Raw genomic sequence first — 24,307 nt, 5'->3', positions numbered from 1 at the left:
TTCCCCACAAACAGAAGCAGTGGGGTTACATTTTCCCGAAAGCTTCATAACACTAAGATGACCTTGAGTCAAAAAAGCACATCAAATTATTTAAAATACTTTGAGAGTGTTTTGAATGAATGAATGAATGAATGGTCTTTATTGTCATTAATACAGTACAGGTACCATACAACGACATTTAGGAGGGGGGGCTCCCCTGGTGCTTGGAAAAAAGACTAAAAACAAGAGAGCCAAATATAAAACAAAAAAGAGAAAAGAGCTGGTTGACATAAATAAGGCTATGTACACTATCTACTATACTATACGACTCTACTATACAATAAAACACTGTGCTGTACACTATGCTATACATATCCTAACTTGTTCCTATATCTGAACCTTATGTACACATGGGTTGTCATATTGCACATAATATTTGTTGCACATTCATTAAAGTGTCGCAGTTAGCAGGTTTAGAATGTTCACAGTTGTATTACAATATTGCACTTATGTTTACAATCTAGTAGCTGCCATCAAATTGTCTAGATTGTCCAGGGCCTAGAACTTAGGTCTTTGCTGTGTTCAGGGCCTGAATGGCCCTAGGGTAGAAGCTGAACTTCAGTCTGTTTGTCCGTGCGAACATGGTCCTGAACCGCCTGCCTGAGCGCAGTCGAACAAAGTGTTCGTTCCCAGGGTGGGATGGGTCCCTGGAGATCTTGGAGGCCTTCCTGAGGCAGCGTGTGTTGTACAGCTCTTCCAGAGAGGGGAGGGGGGCGCCGATGATCTTCTGGGCCGATCTCACGACTCTCTGTAGCGCTTTCCTCTCTGCGGCTGTGCAGCTGAAGAACCACACGCAAATGCAGTAGGTGAGGATGCTCTCCACTGTGCAGCGGTAGAAGGTCACAAGCAGCTCCTGTCTGAGGTGGTAGTTCCTGAGGACTCTCAGGAAGTAGAGCTGCTGTTGTGCCTTCTTGATGATGGCTGCAGTGTTGGTTCTCCAGGACAGGTCCTCCTGTATGTGCACCCCCAGGAATCGGAGAGTTGAGACTCTCTCCACGCTCCCTCCATCGATGAGCAAGGGCTGGACCTCAGATTTTTTCCTACTGAAGTCCACAATGATTTCCTGGGTCTTTAGCTGGTTCAGCAAGAGGTTGTTGACCTTGCACAGCTTGCCCAGCTGCTCCCCCTCATCCCTGTATGCCGTCTCGTCCCCCCCCGAGATGCAGCCCACCACGGTGGTGTTGTCTGCAAACTTTATGATGGAGTTGCTGGGGTGGACGGGGGTGAAGTCGTGGGTGTAGAGGTTGTAGAGGATGGGGCTCAGCACGCAGCCATGGGGGGACCCAGTGCTGAGTCTGAGGGCTGTGGAGGTGTGGGAGCCCACCCGCACCCTCTGGGGGCGGTCAGACAGGAAGTCCTTGATCCATGCGCAGATGGAGTGTGATAGTCCCAGGTCTAGTAGTTTGGTCACTAGCCTGTCTGGAAGGATAGTGTTAAAAGCAGAGCTGAAGTCCACAAAGAGCAGTCTCACGTAGCTGTTCCCCCCCTCCAGGTGGGATAGAGTGGAGTGGAGAGTCGTCACGATGGCGTCCTCTGTGGACCTGTGGGCTCTGTAGACGAACTGGTATGGATCCAGGCTGGGCGGGAGGAATGTGACTATGTGGGCCCGGACCAGTTTCTCGAAGCACTTCATGATGATTGGTGTGAGTGCCACCGGGCGGTAGTCGTTTAGGCAGCTCACCGTGCTTTTCTTCGGGACTGGGATGATTTTTGAGATTTTCAGGCAGGGTGGGATGGTGGCCTGGGACAGGGACTGGTTGAAGATGTTGGTGAAAACCCCGGCCAGCTGGTCGGCGCAGTCCCTCAGCACCCGTCCCAGGACGCCGTCCGGCCCCGAGGCTTTTCTGGGGTCCACCGCCTTCAGCACGTGTCTCACTTCATGCTCTGTGAGGGTGAGGCTGCTGAGAGCTGGAGAGAGTGGTGTTTGTGTTGTGGTTACCTCCGTTCGCCCCTCGTCGAACCGGGCGTAGAAGGAGTTCAGCTCTTCCGCCAGCAGGGGGTCGCCCTCAGCGGCGGAGAGCTTGTTGGCTCTGAAGTTTGTCATGTGCTGAACCCCCTGCCACACCCGCCTGGAGTCGTTGCTCAGGAAGCATTCCTCAATCCTCTCTCTGTGGTCTGCCTTGGCCTCCCGGATGCCACGGTTTAGGTTAGCCCTGGTGGTGTTATACAGCAGTTTGTCCTTCGCTGAGAAGGCGTTGTTCCTCTCCTTGAGCAGTTGTCGGACCTTCTCAGTCATCCATGGCTTCGTGTTCGGGTAGACCCGGACACGTTTGTCCACGGTGGCTGAGTTGGTGCAGTTCACTATGTGGTTCAGAACCGACGACGTGAACTGTTCCAGGTCCTCATGCTCATATTCCTGCCATGAGGTGTCATTCAGGCAGATCTGCAGTGGAGCGGACCCTGCTGGCCAGGTTCTGACAGTCTTAGTGGTGATAGGAGCACTTTTCCTCATGGGAGTGTAGGCTGGGATCAGGAGGATGGACACGTGGTCAGACATGCCTAGATGAGCTAGCGGTCTAGCTTTGTAGGCAAGCTTGATGTTGGTGTATACTTTGTCCAGTGTGTTATCTCCTCTTGTTGCACATTTAACCTGCTGATAGAACTTAGGTAGTACTACCTTCAGGTCGGCATGATTAAAATTCCCCGCGATGATGTGCACTGCCTGAGGATCTGTGCTCTGTCCACTACTGATGACGTCATGTAGCTGGGCTAATGCTAAGCTAGCATCCGCGCTTGGTGCAATGTAAACAGCTGTTAAGCTTCGTGCACACCAGGTCATTGCGTTGCACCGGAAGTCATTCATCTCAATGGGGCAGTTGCGTTGATCCGTTGCGTTGCTCTGCATTGCGTTTCTTGTCCGTCAGGGTGCGGTAATCAGTCAAAATATTTCAGCTTTTGCGTTGAGTTGGGTCCGTCAAAACAACCGGAAGTAGTTTCTTGACCAGAACTTTCGCCTTTAGATGTAAAATCCGCCATTGGCGAAAATCTTTAATTTGGCTCTACAAGTGTTAATATGTCATTTTATGAAGTTTTTATATGTTTTCAGGCGAGAAAGTAACCATATATATTCACAAAATGTATCCGGTTTATCAAAATAACCAGTTTATATATCTAATCTGACGTTTTTTCCCCCACTTCTGTGGGAAACTTCGCTAGCCTAGCTAAAGGCTATCATGTATCCTGGGCTTATAAGAGATGATGTTACCCACGTAGGAGCTCATTTTCTATCTAGTCTCCAGACTGGGTACTGAATAACCAGTAACTATTCACCTTATACAACTACTACTACTACAAGTGTAGTCTACTACTGTTCATGTTAAATCCGTGTGGAGCTAATGCTATCATAGCGTCTCCACAGGCTAGCAAAGATGGCGCCGTTAGCATCACAGACACTATGATAACATCCTCCGTAGTATCTAGTCTATCTCAGTCACAGACATGTTCAACAACAACACGTTTTACAACAAGGAAGGGATACAACTAATAAACATGTTAACTCACTATTCACCTTACATATGTATCAACATGTAGCTGTATCAGCATGTAGCTGTATCAAACTTTTGGTTGGCCAGAGACGGCAAGAATCAATTGCTTCTCCATTGTTAAAACTTTTTGTTCAAACTTCCCCCGCTGTGCACACATGTTGCGTCTGCATCGCATGCGACATGCGTCAAGCCCATCCCACCAGGTTGCGTCAGAACGGTGGGTCACGGTTCGCGGTGTGCACGAAGCTTTATGTACACTGCGTTGAATTCCCTCGGGAGGTATGTGGGTCGGCATTTAACAGTCAAGTATTCCAGGTCTGGGGAGCAGTGCCTACTCACAGTTTTTGTGTTTAAGCACCAGCTGTCCTTCGTAGATATAACCAGGCCGCCCCCTCTCGCTAAGCTTCGTCCTGTCCGCTCGGTGTAGTGAGCGGCCTTGTAGCGCGACCGCAGAGTCGACAATGGTTTCTCTGAGCCAGGTTTCTGTGAGAATAATCACACAGCTATCCCCCACAGTGTTGTTGGTAGCGACCTGCAGTCTCAGTTCGTCCATCTTGTTAGCGAGGGATCTTACGTTAGAGAGGAAGATGCTCGGCAAAGCTGGCTTGTCCGGGCTCCTCCTCAGCCTCGCTAGCAGGCCTCCCCTGCGGCCCCGGCGTTGCTTGCGCCGGGTTGTTTTGTGTTGGCTTGAGCCTGTCTGGAATGCCAGTTAGGCGTGGGGGGTTGGCACATGCGTTGACTACTCCACTGGTTCAGTTGTGCCAGGCAAACTCGAACTAGGACAGTTTAGTATGCTAGAGAAATTATTTTAAACATTTTTTTGATTTGAACCAGGAACTGGTGGGTGATAAATGAACTATGATTTTGATGTAGCTTTCTGGAAACCCCAGATTGATGTTTAGCCCTTCTGGAAACAGCACAGACTGCCACAGGAGCTTCATTCTCCAGACCATGATAACCTTGTCCCCATGCCATTGCATACATACTGTATATCAGCCTGGAATAACATTGACTCAACGTATCTGTCTGGGTACAAGAATAAGATCATGGTGACCTGTCATTAACACATACAGTGTGAACTGGTGGGAGTTTCTCATATTACTCTCTAACTAATAGAATTGGTACTTACTTTTCTGGTAACATAGTTATTCGCAAAACAAAAACATTACGTTTCAGAATCAGAATTCAGATGTTTAAGTTAGACTGAAATGCACACAGAAACTTCTGACTCGAATCTGACTTGAATCAGTTCAGAGAGTTTCAGGGTCCGTGTGTCTTTACAAACCTGTGGTTTGTTTTGGTAAAATGTGTACACTGTGTGATGTGTATTATGTTAGTGCAAGTATGGACGTTCTATATTTTGTATCTGGCTCCTCTTTTTAGTGCCAATTTGTACACATAAGAAATTGACTTGGTGAGGTTACATAAAAAAACAACGATATAAGCAAAAGTAATCTAGAAGACAATGGCAAAAAGAGCAATAGAACAATATTTATGTAGGCTGTAAATTGGAATACATTTAAAACTAATATAAGTGACGCTGTCAGTGCATTGTAGGTATGGAAGTCCTTGGAAAAGGGTGGTGACCGCAGTGGGAAGGACCCACATTGTACTTGATCACAGTGGAGCCCCTAGACTTTTGGGGGCCCTAAGCAAACAACATTATGGAGGCCCCTGGTAAGGGTCTTAGGCGGGTGACGATGTGGACATTTTTAAATGTATTTATTTCCCTGACACTAAAATATAATACGGTTTTACGAAGTTCGCGCATATGCGCGCGCTCGTGTGTGTGTAAGTAAAAAAACAGTCTGAAACAAAGGAATTCATTATAAATGTCATAATGTATTAATTAACAGTCACACACACGTCTGAGTATTTGATCAACAAAGGAGCCATGTGTAGTAACATCAAATTGGAGCAATATAAATAATGAAATATCAACTCACAATGGTGCTTATTAGAACTCTTAACACACTTACATTCTGAAACTGCTGGTGTTTTCACATTCTGAAACAGCAACATTAATATGTAATATCAAACAGAGCAAGAACAACAAATAAATAAACAAATCAATCAAAAAATCAATAAACAAGTATATTCTGAAACCGCTGGTGTTCCTATTTACATTTTACATGACTCCACTGGGTCTGTCTGTCTGTCTGCCTGCTTGTCTGTCTGTCTGCCTGCCTAAGATATCTTACTTATTTTGCACTCTGCATCTTATTTTCATTTTTGCACTCTGCAGCTTCTATCCACTTACCACTATCCTGGTGTCGTTTTTCATTGTCTTCTCGTTTCTTTTTTCTTTTTTGGTGACCAGAAATGTGCGATCGCTTCATGATTGCTGCTGACAGTTGAGAGGCAGCTAGAAGTCAATTTCAAGCTAGAAGGGGGCGGGGCCCCACTAGGGGGGTTTTGGGGCAGCGGCGTGGATACTGCCAATAGTGGTTACGGATATGGATGTCCGCGGTGTTATAGATCATATAATAACGCCGTAATTGCAGGGAATACTTTACCAAACTAGCTATTTCACAATGAAAAGTAGTTAAAGTCTTAACTACCCTCATATTGTTTAGCTTGTCAAACTAAAACTGTCCTTGGATGAATGTATGCGCAGCGCGAGCGCAGCGCAGCGCGAGCAGACTCAGAGCGACTGAACGCTAAATGCCATGATTTCCATTGAAAATACATTCATCCAAGGACAGTTTCAGTTTGACAAAAAGGCCCTTTTTGTTTGGTGGCCCCAAGCAATTGCCTTGGTTGCCTCTATGGACGGGGCGCCTCTGCTTGATCAACTGCATGCCTGTAGAAAGTTGACTTTGATCAATCCAAACAATTTAGATCAAAATGCCCTGCAGAACAGTGCCTGTTGCCTCCGTACTGCCCAGAGAGAGGACTGCACCAGAATGACACTGACTTCTGAAGCACCTCGGCACACAAGAACCGCCCTCTAGGACCACACCAAAAGTCTGTCACCCACAGGTTAGAGCGATGGCCGCGCCTCTGTTCTCGGCTGCTCGTCGTCACCTGCTGCCACTGCTGTTTGTCCTCTGTGTCTGCTCTGTCTGTGTGTCTGTTCTGTCCTCTGTGTCTGCTCTGTCTGTGTGTCTGCTCTGTCTGTGTGTCTGCTCTGTCTGTGTGTCTGCTCTGTCCGTGTGTCTGCTCTGTCTGTGTGTCTGCTCTGTCTGTGTGTCTGCTCTGTGTCTGCTCTGTCTCTGTGTCTGCTCTGTATGTGTGTCTGCTCTGTCTGTGTGTTGGCGTATGCATGTTGTGTAAGCCACTCTAGTTTATGATCGCCAAACACTACTGATGAATATCCAAGCCTCTGTTGTGGACTTCTGCATTCGGGAGAAAGCAGCTTCCACCATTTTCTGTTTCCACATCACCCTGAGGGGGTGTGTGGGCTCCGCGATACGCCCGCCGCCGTAGGAAACTAACCGGGAGGCGGAGCAAACACGCAGGTGCCTCAGTGAAGCCGAGGAGTCTCGCCTGCTCACCCCCTTACTCTGCGCCGGCCTACCTATCCCAGCTCCGCGGGGAAGGACCTGGTCAGCTGTGCCGCTTCATCCCCCAGCGTTCCCTGGAACCGAGGTACGGTACTCTCTTTGCTCGATTAGTGATTTAGAAAATGTAAGGATACTGGGTGGTAGAAGTCCCATATCTAGGAAAAGTCATCAAAGGAGGGTCCTGAAATTTGATTGAAATGTGATACTCACTTGGTCAAATGACCCCACCCATGGCTGTTCTAGTATTACGTTCGACAAGCAGGTTAATACAGTAGTGAAAGCCAGTTTCTTTCAGCTACGTACAATTGCAAAAATCAAGCCCTTTCTTTCATTCAAAGACCATGAGAAGGTCATCCACGCCTCATAACCTCGACTACTGAAATACAGGGATTAGACTGTCGTCCCTGTTCTGCCTGCAACTTGTCCAGAACACCGCTCCCAGGCTCCTGACAGGTAACCGGAAGAGAGACCATTACCCCAATTCTGGCCTCTCTCCATTGGTTTCCAGTGCGGTTCAGGATTTACTTCAAGGTTGTCCTGTTTGTTTTTAAAGCTCTGAATGGGCAGGTCCCCTCCTACATCACAGACCTTTTAACCCCTTATTCCACCTACAGGTCCCTCGGGTCATCTAGCTTAGGGCTCCTAGGCTTCCAGTTTACTACGAGAAATCATCGAAATATATGTTACAAATGTATTTTGCATACAAAGACTTCCATTGCTTCGGTCAGCTTCCAGCACTGAGAAATGTGCTCAGTGTGACAGCCTGCCAATGAACCATAAGTAATGATTCAGCATGGTTATTTTGTGACTTTTTTTTAAAGGGAAAAAGCTACATAGTGTATTGCACCTTTAATATAGCAATAGTTACAGAGCTAGAGCAATTTTTTTATGATATTTAAAAACACACATTTTCAATCATCTTATGCCCCCTACTTAATGTTAGTTAGTTAGATTCGCACAAGTGCAACACAACTAAAACTCCCCATGGAGTATCTTCTGAAATAGAACATGAATGACAAATGATTGTCTGTTTGGTTTAAATAACTGTTGCAGTCTCTATTACACCTCAAACAGATGAAGAAACTGCTGTCAATTAAACACGGTATACTTAATCAACATCAAGCTGATGTCAGAATTAGATATATACTTGGCACTTGCACTAAAGATCCAATTACATCTAGATGAGTTGATAACAGAAAGTAATTATAGCCTGGAGGGGGAAAAGCCAACAAACTAGTTACAGTCCAGTCATCTTCATAAGCAAGATTGCCTCTGCAACTCGATATCGCAATGAAATGTCACACTCCAGCGATCCCTCACAGAAGAAGGGTTGAGCTGAGACAGGGGGGTCACAGAGAGAACGGAGCGTTTGTGATACTCTACACCGCTTTCTGTCAAAACAGCAACTATCTTTGACCAATGGCGCAAAGATGACTTATGGCTTGTCTTGAATGGCAGCATGCTTTCTAGGGTTATGGTTAGGGGTAGGGTTACACATTGCTCATTGTAGCCCAGTGTGCATTCCTTTAACACATGCTTGACTTGTCTAGAATCTAGATCATCCTGGTTAAGAAAAAAACATTTCAAATAAATCGAAAGAAACATGTCTTTCTAAACATTGTGTATGGACAGACATGTTTATTGGGATGATGGATTCTTTTCACGGTCACTCACAGATCTTCCACCATACATGATCAACATTACAGTTGCTCAAACAATCAACTTCAACTCTGTTGATATGCAGCAGCTTGCTAGGGCTAGGTTTAGGGTTAAGTTTAGGGTTTTGGATGGGTTGATAGTTAGCTGAAATAATAATTAGTTGAACATCTACTAACCATCTATGTGGGACGACCCAGTGTTGGTTGGTAAACATGACCAGCATGATCAGCCGTCTGCAAGTACACTTGTCAATTGCAGAGCTGTGCAGGAGTACCTTCATAATGACGGATTAAGGACTAAAGGTTAGTTAAGCTGGTAGTACCCTCAGTGTTGTCAGACTCCAATAAAGACTTGCTATTATCTGCTTTCCGTCAACACTGCTCATGCCAAAGCACAGACAGACCAGACCAACACAGAAAGGCAAACAGAGTGGAACACACAAGCACTCCACTCTGTGGAGACAGAGCCATGTGTGTGTGTGTGTGTGTGTGTGTGTGTGTGTGTGTGTGTGTGTGTGTGTGTGTGTGTGTGTGCGTGTGGGTGTGTGAGTGTGGGTGTGTGTGACAAGCAATGTTGGAGAAGCTACTTTGAAAATGTATTTAACTATAACTAGATGACTTTACTATGGAAGAAGTTGAACTACACTAAGGCTAACCTTAAGAGAAGGGTTAGGATGCTGCTAAAAAAACAATAAGTGCTTCGTCCAACACATGAAAGTCAGTTAGTGAAAGATGTGTGACAGAAACTGAAATGCTCTGAAATCCCTGAGAAAGATGAAACAGGTGGAACAATGTGGAGGAACAGGAATTGAGGGGATAAATAGTAGGAATATGTGAAGTTCACTGTCTGTAACAGTTGAATTCCTTTTCTTTTGGGGGCGCATAGTGACAATAACCCACAACACAGCTACATGGCAAAAAGGTTGTTCAGTACTGAAAACACGACTACGATTTGACTTTAGTTTAACTACCACCACGCTACAGTAGAAATGTCCTGAAATAGCTAATAGCTGAGCTACATGTAGTGGAATTACTCACCAACACTGGTGACACGTTGGCAACTTGATACTCTGTTGTACAAGCAAATAGTAAACAAACAAAGCTAAGCTCGCCTCCAAAAGGTGTGTGGCTGGCACCATAGTTGAATGACAACAGTTACTGTTTACATATTATGTCATCTTCAAACATAAAAGGACATGGGGACAGCGTGGGTTCACATTATTGGACTCCTTCCTATTGCAGTGGCCACACCAATCCAGCAAACATGTTGCTGTATCTGTAAATGCTGATGCGGAGTCATGTATCAAACATTCATTCATCTATCGCAAATTCTGTCACAGAGAAATGAATCGACGGACAACATGGGAGATCTGGTCTAAAAACGATTTGAAGTGTTCTCTTGAAAATAGTGAATCCTTTACGTGTTAATCCCTTTAAATCAACCTTTGACCTTATAGTCACAGAAAGTTATTCCTATGTGATTTCTATCTGATCCATAGTGTGCAGCAGCTCCCCTTCCTATGCCCTCAGGTTGAAGTGAACATTTAATTCCCCTTTGCACTACTGCTGTTTGCATTACTACCTTTGCACATATCATCTAGCCTCTGTATACACCATACTGTACATAGCTTACTGCTATCCATCTCCTGTATATACCTCTAACTACCATACTTGCCATACTGTACCTATCACTTATCACTCTCATGTTTCATATCACTATTTGCACTTCTGGTTAGATGCTAAACTGCATTTCGTTGTCTGGTACTTGTACTCTGCAATGACAATAAAGTTGAATCTAACCTAATCTAAAGAAGTCCTTCCGCAACATCCCTAAAGAAGGCCATCCGCAACATCCCAAAACATTGTATTGTAACTCTTACAGTAAACTGTACCTCAACCTTGTATTGTATGGCCCTGTTTCAGCTGATATTCACACCACTAAATGTTACCTTTCCACTGAATGTCAACCCAGTCTCTCTCTACCCTCGCCATAGTCCTCACATGAACCTGAACTCAACAGCAATCTCATCCCTCCTTAATAAATTCTTCCAGGACTTCATGCCATTCTTCCCATCCCTGATCCCATCCCTGTTTTAGCCTTTACTGCATCCATACCACATCCCTATCTCATCCAAAACCATTAACCCTGACCTGTAACTTCAACCCTATCTCCTCCAAAACCATAAATCCTGACCTGGAACTTCAACCCTATCTCCTCCAAAACCATTAACGCTGACCTGTAACTTCAACCCTATCTCCTCCAAAACCATTAACCCTGACCTGTAACTTCAACCCAAACCCAATATGAAACCGTTAGCCGTTACCTTTCGATTGAGCAAGCCTCAAACGCAGGGTTGCACCTTACCTGTACCTCATGCCGGTCGTGTAGGACACGCAGTCCCGCAGCGACACGTGGTTCATCCTGAGGAAGTCCTCCAGGTTCTTCAGCTGCGCGGCGGCGCGCACCTCCCGCAGACGCTGGAGCTCGGCCAGCTGGTCGCTCCTCTGCTGCCTCTCCTCCTGCTCCAGGGCCTGCTCCGACAGGAAGCAGCTCAGGCCGCTGCGCATGCTCTCGCTCATGGATGACAGGGACAACATCTTCCCACCGACAACGCCACCGCCACCGCCGACAACGCCACCGCCGCTGATGCTGCTGGTCCGCCGTATCCCTACTCCACCACCAGGTGGAGGCCCTCCGCCACCACACCCCGGCTTGGGCATCTGGGGGTTGTCAACAGCGACCGAGCTCAGTTGGCGACCGAGGCTGTGGCGGCGAGAGCCTCCTCCTCCTCCCCCCCCACCGCCGCCCCGCACTTCGCTCAGGCTGCTTTTGTGCGTGCCAAACATGCTGCTGCCGCCAAGAAACACTCGTGCCGATGACGACCCCCCCAGTGGGTACCGCCACCACGGCGGGTGTGCGTGTCAAACGTGAACGGGAGACGGACGGACGGTCGGATGAAGAAAGGAAGGAAACAGAGAGAGAGAGAGAGAGAGAAAGAGAGAGGGAACTGGTGCTGTATCGCTTGGTGCCGAGCCCCCCCGAGGTCAAAGGGAGTGAGACAGAGCCGTGGATTTAAAGAGCACCTGTTTGTTCTGCTCCGAGTGGGTTGGGTGGGTGGGATGACACAAACACCCCCAGTCCCATGCATCATTGCCTGTAATCAGAGCTGCCATCCCCTCCCCTCCCCTCGCCATCACCCGACCCCTCCCCCCAGCCCCATTGTGTAAGCCAACAGAATGGCAGCTTGAACAAAGTGATAGGGCTCTTCCCAGGTGTGTTCTAGCGAGCGTAGAACATGTGTGTGCGTGTGGTGGTGTGTGTGTGGGTGTGTGCGAGTGCATGTGCGTGTGGGTGTGACGGTGTGTGTGTGTGCACTCTATGTGCGTGCAGGTGAGCCCCCTCAAAGTGTTCTCAGCAGTGGCACATCCATTATGCTAAGAAGCTCTCTGCTGGCAGGAACCAAGGTTTCGTGGGTACCGTGGCATGCACCGAGAATGTTGTGACACTTGGACGCATCACTCCGTGCCACCGCCGGCCGTCGAGGGAGAACCAGTTGAGTGACATTAGTCACTATCTCTCGAGAGCTGGCCAGCACCCAATTAACTAAAGCTGTGTCTGCTGACTTGGGGTTGTCACAAAAATAGCCAGGCACCCAACAGGAGGGGGACTGATTATCAGACAGACTATATATCTGCCACCATGCCAAATGTCAAACCTCCTGAGCTACTGAAATGAAAGAAAGTTCTGCTGTGCTCTCAGTCCTGCTGTGTCACCCCCCCCCCCCAACAACACACAGACACTGCAGAATCTACAGGTTTTAATGGCTGAAATTCACATAAATACTCTGAGACTGTAATATTCTACTTAGTTACAAACATTTTAACAAATAACAAAAAGCTCACCATCCATCAGGGTTCCCACACCTTCTGAAACATCAAATTCAAGCACCTTTCAAGCACCTGTCAAGCACCTTTCAAGGACTTTCAAGACTCAATTCCCTCAAATTCAAGGACCCAACACGGCATAGTTGACAGAACTAGTTGACGAGCTAAGTAAAACATTTTTTTATATATATATTGTTTTTACAGAGAGAGAGAGAGAGAGAGAGGGGAATTCAAGCACTTTCAATGACCCATGTCTATTTTCAGAAACTTTTAAGACCTTGATTTCTTTTTCTCAAATTCACAAACTTTCAAGGATTTAAAGGACCCGTGGGAACCCTGATCCATGAAATACTTCTAAATGACATGTGTCAACTGCATTTGAAACCTCTGATACGATTAGGGGTGGGCATCGACGATCGATAATTGATCGATAATTGATCGATAAGGATCTTGGTCGATCACAAAATAAAAAAAAATTTGTTTAGATGTAGATGTTTTATTTTGTGATCGACCAAGATCCTTATCGATCAATTATCGATCGTCGATGCCCACCCCTAGATACGATCAACATCTCTGTTAAAGCAGGGGGGATTCTGCCCGGGACACCCACAAGAGAAATAAACACAGCGTGTCTTAAGACTTGCTCCTCGAACACCTCCAGCGTCTCTAGTGTGCTTCCTCCACCAAGACAGCCGCAATTTCCATGCAAGCAGCAGCAGCAGCCACCCCTTCTGCTGATGGGAAACTAATCAATATTTCAAAAGCCTCCTCTTTTTCCATCTTCGTGGCTATAACAGAGAGCGTCTCCCAGGCAGACCGAGGTGCAGCAGACCGACGTGCGTCCGTGGAAGAGGGGGTGGTGAGTGATCCAAACGAAGGTGCCTCTGCCAACCTGCCCAAGGTGCATTGCAGGGTATAAGGGTATTAAGTTCCGGGCAGTGCAGACAACGGGCAGCATTTCCATGCATGATCCATCCACAATCTCTCCATCTCATCCATCAACCCCCCCCCTCCCCCTCCTCCCATTCATCAGTTCTTCTAAAAAAAAACATTAGCTTTGCGAAGAGAGCGAATACTTACCCTGGTCCGGGGATGCCTGATATCCCCGCTCATGCAGGGGCTCTGAACCACACTGCTCATTTGGGAGGCTGATGGTAGCGGTAGTGGTAGTGGTGGTTAAAAAGTCACCCCAGAGAAAAACCAGAGGAGTGCAGAGGTTTTGCACAAGCAGCTGTGCTGAGTCAGGGACAGTAAAGTAGTGTGCAAGTGAGCACCAGCGGTACTCCACTACCTCCCGGATACGGGAAGCACTCCACTACCGCCCCCCCCCCCTGCTCCATGACACGGGAAGTTGTGTTTGCGCCTGTCATGAGGCCACGTCAAAACCCCCAGCAAATAGTCCCAGAAGTGAATTATTTATCTAGCTTTTGCACTAAAAGCTCGCGATTGTCTGAACCACAAAAACACACGAATACTAAAAGCATTTTTTTTTTTTTTACTTGTTTCGAAGGACCGTGTGTATGTACACAAACTCACTCCCACTATGCATACAACAGAGTTACGTAAGGATGGATGAGAGCAATAGGGAGTGTGGTGGGACATTAAATACCTAAGCAGTGAATTAAATCTCCGATCTATATTTGGAGAATCCACTCAGAGGACCTCAATTTGCAGACATTCCATTGCACATATCCCTGAAATTCCATGTCCTATATATCTATATATAATACTGTAGTATACTTGTCAAACCAGCCTCAATCCCATTGGAACCCGAAAGCCTTACTCCTGTCACACATGAACATTCCTGACTAGATTCTGTAATAAAAGTTGCGTCATCAAAGCTGACTCGCACTCGAACTCATATCCGATTACTCGAAAACATTTCCCTGACATCTCCATCGCTGTTGCTGCCTGCGCATATAGGGACTGTGACAGAATGTGTGATGAGAGGAGCATGTATAAGTAGATAAGGACATTTGAAGAACAACCTGATTTTAACCATTAACATTTTGAAACCATTTCCACCCTTCGTCTTTGTAATTCCTAAATGAGCTGCTATAATGAACTTTATTTTTAACTACTGTATCTGATAAGCTGCAAGGCAGACCATGACGAACCAGTCTGCTGCAGCAGCAGTGGCATTGAGGTAGACTACCACTGGGATGGCAGTACGAACCTTGGAAACACTGCTCTACTGTGTCTCTGCTTGCTAGAATCACTGCCCCCACGTCCCTGATCTAAAGAGATTCATGTTGGACCACTTGAAAGTCTAAAAGCATCATTGCATAAACTCTGCCATTCCAATTTCTCCTTGGGTAACAGTTAGGAACAGGCTTTATTCTGGGAACATTCCAATCTATTATTTATGATGTACTATTTTGCCAATGATGTCACATCCACCCTAAATAAAGCAAGTCTGACATCCCTTGGCTTACAGCCTGGTGCATTCTAATGGAGTCTCTAAGCTGTTCCTGTCGGAATGCATCAATTTGGATCCCACTAGCTACTTTGTTGATGACGGAGAGGTGTGCGCGTGCGTGTGTGTGTGTGTGTGTGTGTGTGTGTGTGTGTGTGCGTGTGTGTGTGTGTGTATGTGCGTGGTGTGTGCGTGGTGTGTGCGTGGTGTGTGTACGTGTGTGTATGAGTGTGTGTGTGTGTGTGGTGCATGGTGTGTGTGTGTGTGTGGTGTGTGTGTACGTGTGTGTACGTGTGTGTGTGTGTGTGTGTGTGTGTGTGTGTGCGTGTAGTGTGCGTGTGGTGTGCGTGTGTGTGCGTATATGTGCGTGTATGTGTGTACGTGCTTGCGTGTTGTCTTATTGTTCAGTCCCAGGTTACCCCTGGACTGTCAATCAACATGACATTCTCAGGATGTTAGAAAAGACGGGACTTAACACTAGAACAGCCATGGGTGGGTTCATTAACACTAGAACAGCCATGGGTGGGGTCATTTAACATTAGAACAGCCATGGGTGGGTTCATTAACACTAGAACAGCCATGGGTGGGTTCATTAACACTAGAACAGCCATGGGTGGGGTCATTAACACTAGAACAACCATGTGTGGGGTCATTTAATACTAGAACAGCCATGGGTGGGGTCATTTAACACTGGAACAACCATGGATGGGGTCATTTAACAACTGAACAACCATGGGTGGGATCATTTAATACTAGAACAGCCATGGGTGGGGTCATTTAACACTAGAACAGCCATGGGTGGGGTCATTTAACACTAGAACAGCCATTAGTGGGGTCATTTAACACTAGAACAGCCATGGGTGGGGTCATTAACACTAGAACAGCCGTGGGCGGGGTCATTTAATACTAGAACAGACATGGGTGGGGTCATTTAACACTAGAACAGCCATGGGTGGGGTCATTAACACTAGAACAGCCATGGGTTGGGTCATTTAACACTAGAACAGCCATGGGTGGGGTCATTTAACACTAGAACAGCCATGGCTGGGGTCATTACCACTAGAACAGCCGTGGGTGGGGTCATTTAACACTAGAACAGCCATGGGTGGGGTCATTTAATACTAGAACACCCGTGGGTGGGGTAATTTAATACTAGAACAGCCATGGGTGGGGTCATTTAACACTAGAACAGCCATGGGTGGGGTCATTTAACACTAGAACAGCCATTGGTGGGTTCATTAACACTATAACAGCCATGGGTGGGGTCATTTAACACTATAACAGCCATGGGTGGGGTCATTTAACACAAGAACAGCCATGGGTGGGTTCATTAACACTAGAACAGCCATGGGTGGGGTCATTGACACTAGAACAACCATGGGTGGGGTCATTTAATACTAGAACAGCCATGGGTGGGGTCATTTAACACTGGAACAACCATGGATGGGGTCATTTAACAATAGAACAACCATGGGTGGGATCATTTAATACTAGAACAGCCATGGGTGGGGTCATTTAACACTAGAACAGCCATGGGTGGGGTCATTTAACACTAGAACAGCCATGGGTGGGGTCATTTAACACTAGAACAGCCATGGGTGTGGTCATTTAACACTAGCACAGCCATGGGTGGGGTCATTTAACACCAGAACAGCCATGGGTGGGGTCATTAACACTAGAACAGCCATGGGTGGGGTCATTTAACACTAGAACAGCCATGGGTGGGGTCATTAACACTAGAACAGCCATGGGTGGGTCATTTAATGACCCCATCCATGGCTGTTGGTCATTTGACCAAGTGAATAAAAAAAAAAGTATACCTTTGCACTCGATCAAATTTCAGGACCCTCCTTTGATGACGTTTCCTAGAAATATGCGTTCTACCAGCCAGTATCCTTACATTTTCAGGATAAGATAGTATAATTCTATTTTGTAGTTTTTCTGTGTAGGAAGCAGGCTAATTTACAAGATGCGCCAACCAGGGGTCTTTGTGTGTAAGTAGCAGCTTCCATTCTAAAGACTGTTGTCATTTGACCACTGAGGCGGCTCTTATACTAGATGAAATAGATGAAATAGGCACAGCTGTTCTCGTGTTAAACATGATTTTTCGATCTCGCGGGATCGCATCCCTCCACCTTCCCTAATCTCCTCCCCTCTCCCTGTTTTCTCTCCTACTCTAGAAGCTTCACAGGGGATTCTGCAGATGTACACAGCAGAGGCCACACGTCAGACACCTGCAGGGCTCCCTTCCCAACATTCAGAGTCATCCCCCCTGGATCACCAACATCAGACAACCAATTTCCATGAAGATCCAGCCTACTCCCAAATCTCAACTCTCAACAAATGTAACTTCCTGTTAAAATGTTCAGCCTAATTTTCATGTTTATTTGGTGAAATCTCATCTGACCCTGAGTTGTCCTACGGTCCAGTAGTGAAAGCTTCTCCGCTTCTCCATTCTCCACTTTGCAACCACAGCACAATATCCTGTGTCTCCAATAAGATTGTAACTGTGGTCTATGAACTCGTCAACTACTCTTTCCACTAACTAAACACTGCAAATCGTATGTCATGTGGTAGCCGCTGAGGCATGTGCTGCAGTATACTGACCAAGCAGCGACAACAACAATAGGGAAATCCTATTGGACCGAAGGAGGGATGACAGGAAGGATGACAGGAAGGCTGACAGGAGGGATGACAGGAGGGATGACAGGGGGGATGACAGGAGGGATGACAGGAGGGAGGACAAGAGGGATGACAGGAGGGATGACAGGAGGGATGACAGGAGGGAGGACAGGAGGGATGACAGGAGGGATGACAGAAGGGATGACAGGAGGGATGATAGGAGGGAGGACAGGAGGGATGATAGGAGGGATGACAGGAGGGATGACAGGAGGGATGATAGGAGGGAGGACAGGAGGGATGACAGGAGGGATGACAGAAATGAAAAGTGTACCTGTAGAACTGCAGCTGTCGGTGTTTGGGGCTCCCATACCGAGCACTGTGGTCAGGATAGAAAGAGAGAGGGGGGAGGGCGGGGGGAGAGAGAGAGAGAGAGAGAGAGAGAGAGAGAGAGAGAGAGAGAGAGAGAGAGAGAGAGAGAGAGAGAGAGAGAGATTGCAACTATGGATTACTCTAGGTGTAATCTGTGTACTTTGGTTGGTACTTTGGTTTGGTTCTCTGTACTGTACATTCTTAGAATGTTAGTAAAGGGCAGGGAGGGCCAGGGTGGGAGGGCCAGGGTGGGAGGGCCAGGGTGCTTCTGTGTGCAGGGTGGCTCACCTGTAGATCATCCCAGGAGATGCATGCTGTTTATGGGAGAGGCGTGCCGGGCTGTCAGCGGTGGATTCAGGATACATGAGGGCTTACAAGGAGGGTGTTGAGATACAACACCTGCAGTGGAGGGGGGCTCACGCTCTCACCTTGGATTTCTGTGGAGGAGAGAGAAGACAGAAGAGCTCAGTTACATTTACATTTACATTTACATTTCGGGCATTTAGCAGACGCCTTATTCCAAAGCGACTTACAATCGATACAATTGACTAAGGAAGTGAATCATCAATCTACAGTACCTGTTCGAGCAGGGGGAGTAATCTAGCTCAGGCCAGGGGCCACTTTTCTTTTCTTTTTTATAGACACTGAAGAGACAGTACAAGGGGGACACTGGAGAGACAGTACAAGGGGGGCAGTAGAGTCTTAGGAGGCATAGTATAGAGGAAACGCAGGTGTCTCAGGAGAGTGAGGAGACGTAGTCCTGGGGGGTGGTAATGTCTCGGGAGGACCAGTTAAGGTGTAACCTGAAGTTCATAGCTCATCTATGGTACCAGGGATCTTTTGATAAAAAATATTTTGTTGATACAATTTAAAGAAAAAAGAAAAAGAGAAAAAAAGTCACATATCCTACGTACTTAGTCTGTGGTCGACATGTTTTGGATATGTGAAGCGCATTGAGTTGCATCTTGTAAGAAAAGCGCTATACAAATAACATTTGATTTGATTTGATATTTAATTCCCTTACGTTATTATGGGTACTTGATGGCCATATTTCGTTTTGTTCAGAAAAACATCGCCATGGAGGGCCCATACATTTCTAAAATGTGTCTAAAACACCTTAGAGACACCAAACTCTTATTACACTAGTATGACTCTGAATTGTATATCTATATTTTGTGCTGTAATCAGGGATGGTGGGGATTTCCCCCCTTATGCTTTTCTCCCCCCTCTGACCAGTATTGGTTAGTATTCAGACCCCTTCACTTTTTCCACAAAATTGATTAAATTAAAATAATTTGCCATCAACCCACAGACTAAAAAAACTAATGTACATAAGTATACAGACCCATCTGTAACACAACACAATGTGGAATAAGTGACAGGGCCTGAATACTTGCTGAAGGCACTGTATATGCATACAAAAACGTCCCCCCTCTGTTTTATTTTACAAATCGCACACTGGATGTGATCATCTTTTTCAATATAGTTGTTTAAATGACATCACCTCATTAACATAAAAAGGTGGGTTACAGCACAATAAAGTGACTTCAAAAAAGTAGACGCCTGAGTAAGGGATAGGATTCGGAGGGGCATGTTTGTAAGGTATTTTAGACATGTTCTCAAAATGAATGAGGCGCTATCATTAAAAAATAATATGCCAATCAAGTATCCAAGTCAGGGAATTGAATATCAAAAAGCCATCTCGGTAAAGACACTTTGTTAGTGGGTGAAGACCTATCTTAGTGTCTTTAAGTGGGAAATCATTAGAATTTGTATTTTGGGCAAACTCCTTTTTAAATTTTAAGCATTCGTTTCCACATCAATTGTTGTTATTTGCATATGGGCGCAATTACAACATGTAGCCAACAGATGGTGGTGTTACCAAACAATCGTTGACCATCCTCAATACAAGCAAATGATCCCATTTCATCAGTTCCCCTCATGTAAATGTACCAGGTAACTTACACATAATAATGACAACTTCTAATCTCTGTTGGATTATGGCATTGTTCAGTATGAGTGAATCCACTGGAGATTTCTGTAAACCTACAAACCAGCATGAAGAATTCAGGACACTGTATGTGAATAGAATCACTCCATGTGTGGTTTGTAATTGCACCCTTTGCTATCAGTATTTTATGGATAGTGGTTGATTCAACAGTAGGCCAATCAGGCAATGTAACATTGCTCATATCATGGCTGGTTGATTAAGTGACACTGGAAAGAACTGAAAAAAAGATATATCCGATATAGCAGCATTGAAATTGCAAATAGCCCTGCAAATCTTAACTGTGGTCGTACATTTTTTGTGGTCTCGGTCATTTACCCTACCTTGGTAGGGACAGTTGCTATTACATATCCTAAATGTATATCATTTCTTAATGTATTGTCATTATTGCCTACCAATTATAAAGAATGGCCTCGCTGGTGGAGGGAATCTGGGCCAGGAATCCATACAGAACCCATACAGAATCCATACAGAACCCATACAGAAACCATACAGAATCCATACAGAATCCATATAGAATCCATACAGAATCCATACAGAATCCATATAGAATCCATACAGAATCCATATAGAATCCATACAGAATCCATACAGAATCCATACAGAATCCATATAGAATCCATACAGAATCCATACAGAATCCATATAGAATCCATACAGAATCCATACAGAATCCATATAGAATCCATACAGAATCCATACAGAATCCATATAGAATCCATACAGAATCTATACAGAATCCATACAGAATCCATACAGAATCCATACAGAATCCATACAAAATCCATACACAATCCATATAGAATCCATACAGAATCTATACAGAATCCATACAGAATCCATACAGAATCCATACACAATCCATACACAATCCATACAGAATTCATACAGAATCCATACAGAATCCATAGAGAATCCATATAGAATCCATACAGAATCCATATAGAATCCATACAGAATCCATACAGAATCCATACAGAAACCATATAGAATCCATACAGAATCCATACAGAATCCATATAGAATCCATACAGAATCCATACAGAATCCATATAGAATCCATACAGAATCCATACAGAATCCATATAGAATCCATACAGAATCTATACAGAATCCATACAGAATCCATACAGAATCCATACAGTTCAAAGTTGGATTGTAATGGTATCCTATGTACTGGGATACAGGACAGTTTATGAGAGTACAATTACATCCGTACACTCTCACAAGCCCTACTCTTCACAATAACAACCGAGAGGGTGTGCTATATCATGGTTATTGGGATTGCTGTGTGGTCATAGAGGTGTAGCCGATTTAAGTCAAGTTAACTCATTTAAGTTAAGTTAACATGTGTGATGGCAGTTTTAACAAAGATACTTTTGGGAACAAATGTTACAATTTTTTGCAAATCCTTGAGTGCTCCGTGACAATTCTGACAGTTTAACCTAAGCTAACCTTGGTAATGTTTCCACTACTGATTTTGCAAGGCAATACTGTATATGATTTATTGGCGATATGGTTTATTGAGGACACAAAGCACAATTACTACACTTCAATTCCACACCAAAGCAGGTGGGTTATGGCAAAGAACATAAGTTATTATTTAGAGCCTAACAATAATGATGAGATTCCAGTTTTTATATCTTACTATCCAGAGGGACTGCCTTCAAAATAAAAGGTTTTATAGCAATAGGAGGGGCTGTTCCCTTCGCTGCCCTGTAGGCGAACACCAGGTCTTTAATCTGATGCGAGCTGCTACTGGGAGTCATTCAAGGGTGCGGAGGAGAGGGGTTATATGGGAGATTTTGGGGAATCCATACAGAATCCATACAGAATCCATACAGAATCCATACAGAATCTATACAGAATCCATACAGAATCCATACAGAAACCATACAGAATCCATACAGAATCCATACAGAATCCATATAGAATCCATACAGAATCCATACAGAATCCATATAGAATCCATACAGAATCCATACAGAATCCATACAGAATCCATACAGAATCCATATAGAATCCATACAGAATCCATATAGAATCCATACAGAATCCATACAGAATCCATATAGAATCCATACAGAATCCATACAGAATCCATATAGAATCCATACAGAATCCATATAGAATCCATATAGAATCCATACAGAATCCATACAGAATCCATACAGAATCCATACAGAAACCATACAGAATCCATATAGAATCCATACAGAATCCATACAGAATCCATACAGAATCAATACAGAAACCATACAGAATCCATACAGAAACCATACAGAAACCATACAGAATCCATACAGAAACCATACAGAATCCATATAGAATCCATATAGAATCCATACAGAATCCATATAGAATCCATACAGAATCCATACAGAATCCATACAGAATCCATACAGAATCCATATAGAATCCATACAGAATCCATACAGAATCCATACAGAATCCATATAGAATCCATACAGAATCCATACAGAATCCATACAGAACCAATACAGAATCCATACAGAATCCATACAGAAACCATACAGAATCCATATAGAATCCAAATAGAATTCATACAGAATCCATACAGAATCCATACAGAATCCATACAGAATCCATACAGAATCCATATAGAATCCATACAGAATCCATACAGAATCCATATAGAATCCATACAGAATCCATACAGAATCCATACAGAATCCATACAGAATCCATATAGAATCCATACAGAATCCATACAGAATCCATACAGAATCCATACAGAATCCATATAGAATCCATACAGAATCCATATAGAATCCATACAGAATCCATACAGAATCCATATAGAATCCATACAGAAACCATACAGAAACCATACAGAGTCCATACCGAATCCATACAGAATCCATATAGAATCCATATAGAATCCATACAGAATCCATATAGAATCCATACAGAAACCATACAGAATCCATACAGAATCCATACAGAATCCATATAGAATCCATATAGAATCCATACAGAATCCATACAGAATTCATATAGAATCCATATAGAATCCATACAGAATCCATATAGAATCCATACAGAATCCATATAGAATCCATACAGAATCCATATAGAATCCATACAGAATCCATACAGAATCCATACAGAATCCATACAGAATCCATACAGTTCAAAGTTGGATTGTCAAGGTATCCTATGTACTGGGATACAGGACAGTTTATGAGAGTACAATTACATCCGTACACTCTCACAAGCCCTACTCTTCGCAATAACAACCGAGAGGGTGTGCTATATCATGGTTATTGGGACTGCTGTGTGGTCATAGAGGTGTAGCCGATTTAAGTTAACTCATTTAAGTTAAGTTAACATGTGTGATGACAGTTTTAACAAAGATACTTTTGGGAACAAATGTTACAATTTTTGCAAATCCTTGAGTGCTCCATGACAATTCTGACAGTTTAACCTAAGCTAACCTTGGTAATGTTTCCACTACTGATTTTGCAAGGCAATACTGTATATGATTTATTGGCGATATGGTTTATTGAGGACACAAAGCACAATTACTACACTTCAATTCCACACCAAAGCAGGTGGGTTATGGCAAAGAACATAAGTTATTATTTAGAGCCTAACAATAATGATGAGATTCCAGTTTTTATATCTTACTATCCAGAGGGACTGCCTTCAAAATAAAAGGTTTTATAGCAATAGGAGGGGCTGTTCCCTTCGCTGCCCTGTAGGCGAACACCAGGGTCTTGAATCTGATGCGAGCTGCTACTGGGAGTCATTGAAGGGTGCGGAGGAGAGGGGTTATATGGGAGATTTTGGGGAGATTGAACACCAGCATTCTGGATGAGCTGCAGAAGTCTGATGGTATAGGCAGTGAGCCTGAGCAGACGTGAGCTGCAGGAGTCTAGGCAGAAGATGCACAGTTGAGAATGTCATGTGTGTTGCTTTGATCACTAGATGACATGCGTGACATGATTTGAGACACAAAAGATAAGATTTGAAACTGCAAATTCATTTCATTAATTCCATTTGGAACACCTAACTGACTGTCGACACTTTGGCCCATTTCCCCGGAGTTTGTACATGACAACTTTTTTCCACCAGCAAGTGAACATACACCAAAAATCGGAACAATACATGTTGTCACAAAGTTGAACTCTTCCTTATTGAGGAAAGGAACATCGAACCATATGATGGACTCCTCTCCAAACCCCTGAAACTGGTTCCTGCCATGAGGTAGACTAGATCCATCAGGTGATGCCACATGGGAATGGTCTCAGCCACAGAGATTTGTCATGTTTTTGCAGTGAGCCATAGATTCATGT

General features: G+C 44.7%; 1 protein-coding gene across 1 annotated transcript in view; it reads right to left on the bottom strand.

Moving 5' to 3' along the window:
• LOC308160428 (voltage-gated potassium channel subunit beta-2-like) overlaps nt 1–11,535 on the bottom strand; it is a gene marked incomplete at both ends in the record, with an annotated part of 119,061 nt that extends 107,526 nt beyond the window's left edge. The window contains one exon of the mRNA XM_080534342.1: nt 11,054–11,535. Within this exon, the coding sequence (XP_080390468.1) occupies nt 11,054–11,535 (482 nt within the window). The remainder of the gene's footprint in view (nt 1–11,053) is intronic.
• Nucleotides 11,536–24,307: the final 12,772 nt, after the last annotated feature.

Source organism: Nansenia antarctica, assembly GCF_963989245.1.
Source record: "Nansenia antarctica genome assembly, chromosome: 6".
Classification (NCBI taxonomy): domain Eukaryota; kingdom Metazoa; phylum Chordata; class Actinopteri; order Argentiniformes; family Microstomatidae; genus Nansenia; species Nansenia antarctica.
The sequence above is the reverse complement of the archived record's forward strand: the minus strand, read 5'-3'. Positions and strand labels throughout refer to the sequence as shown.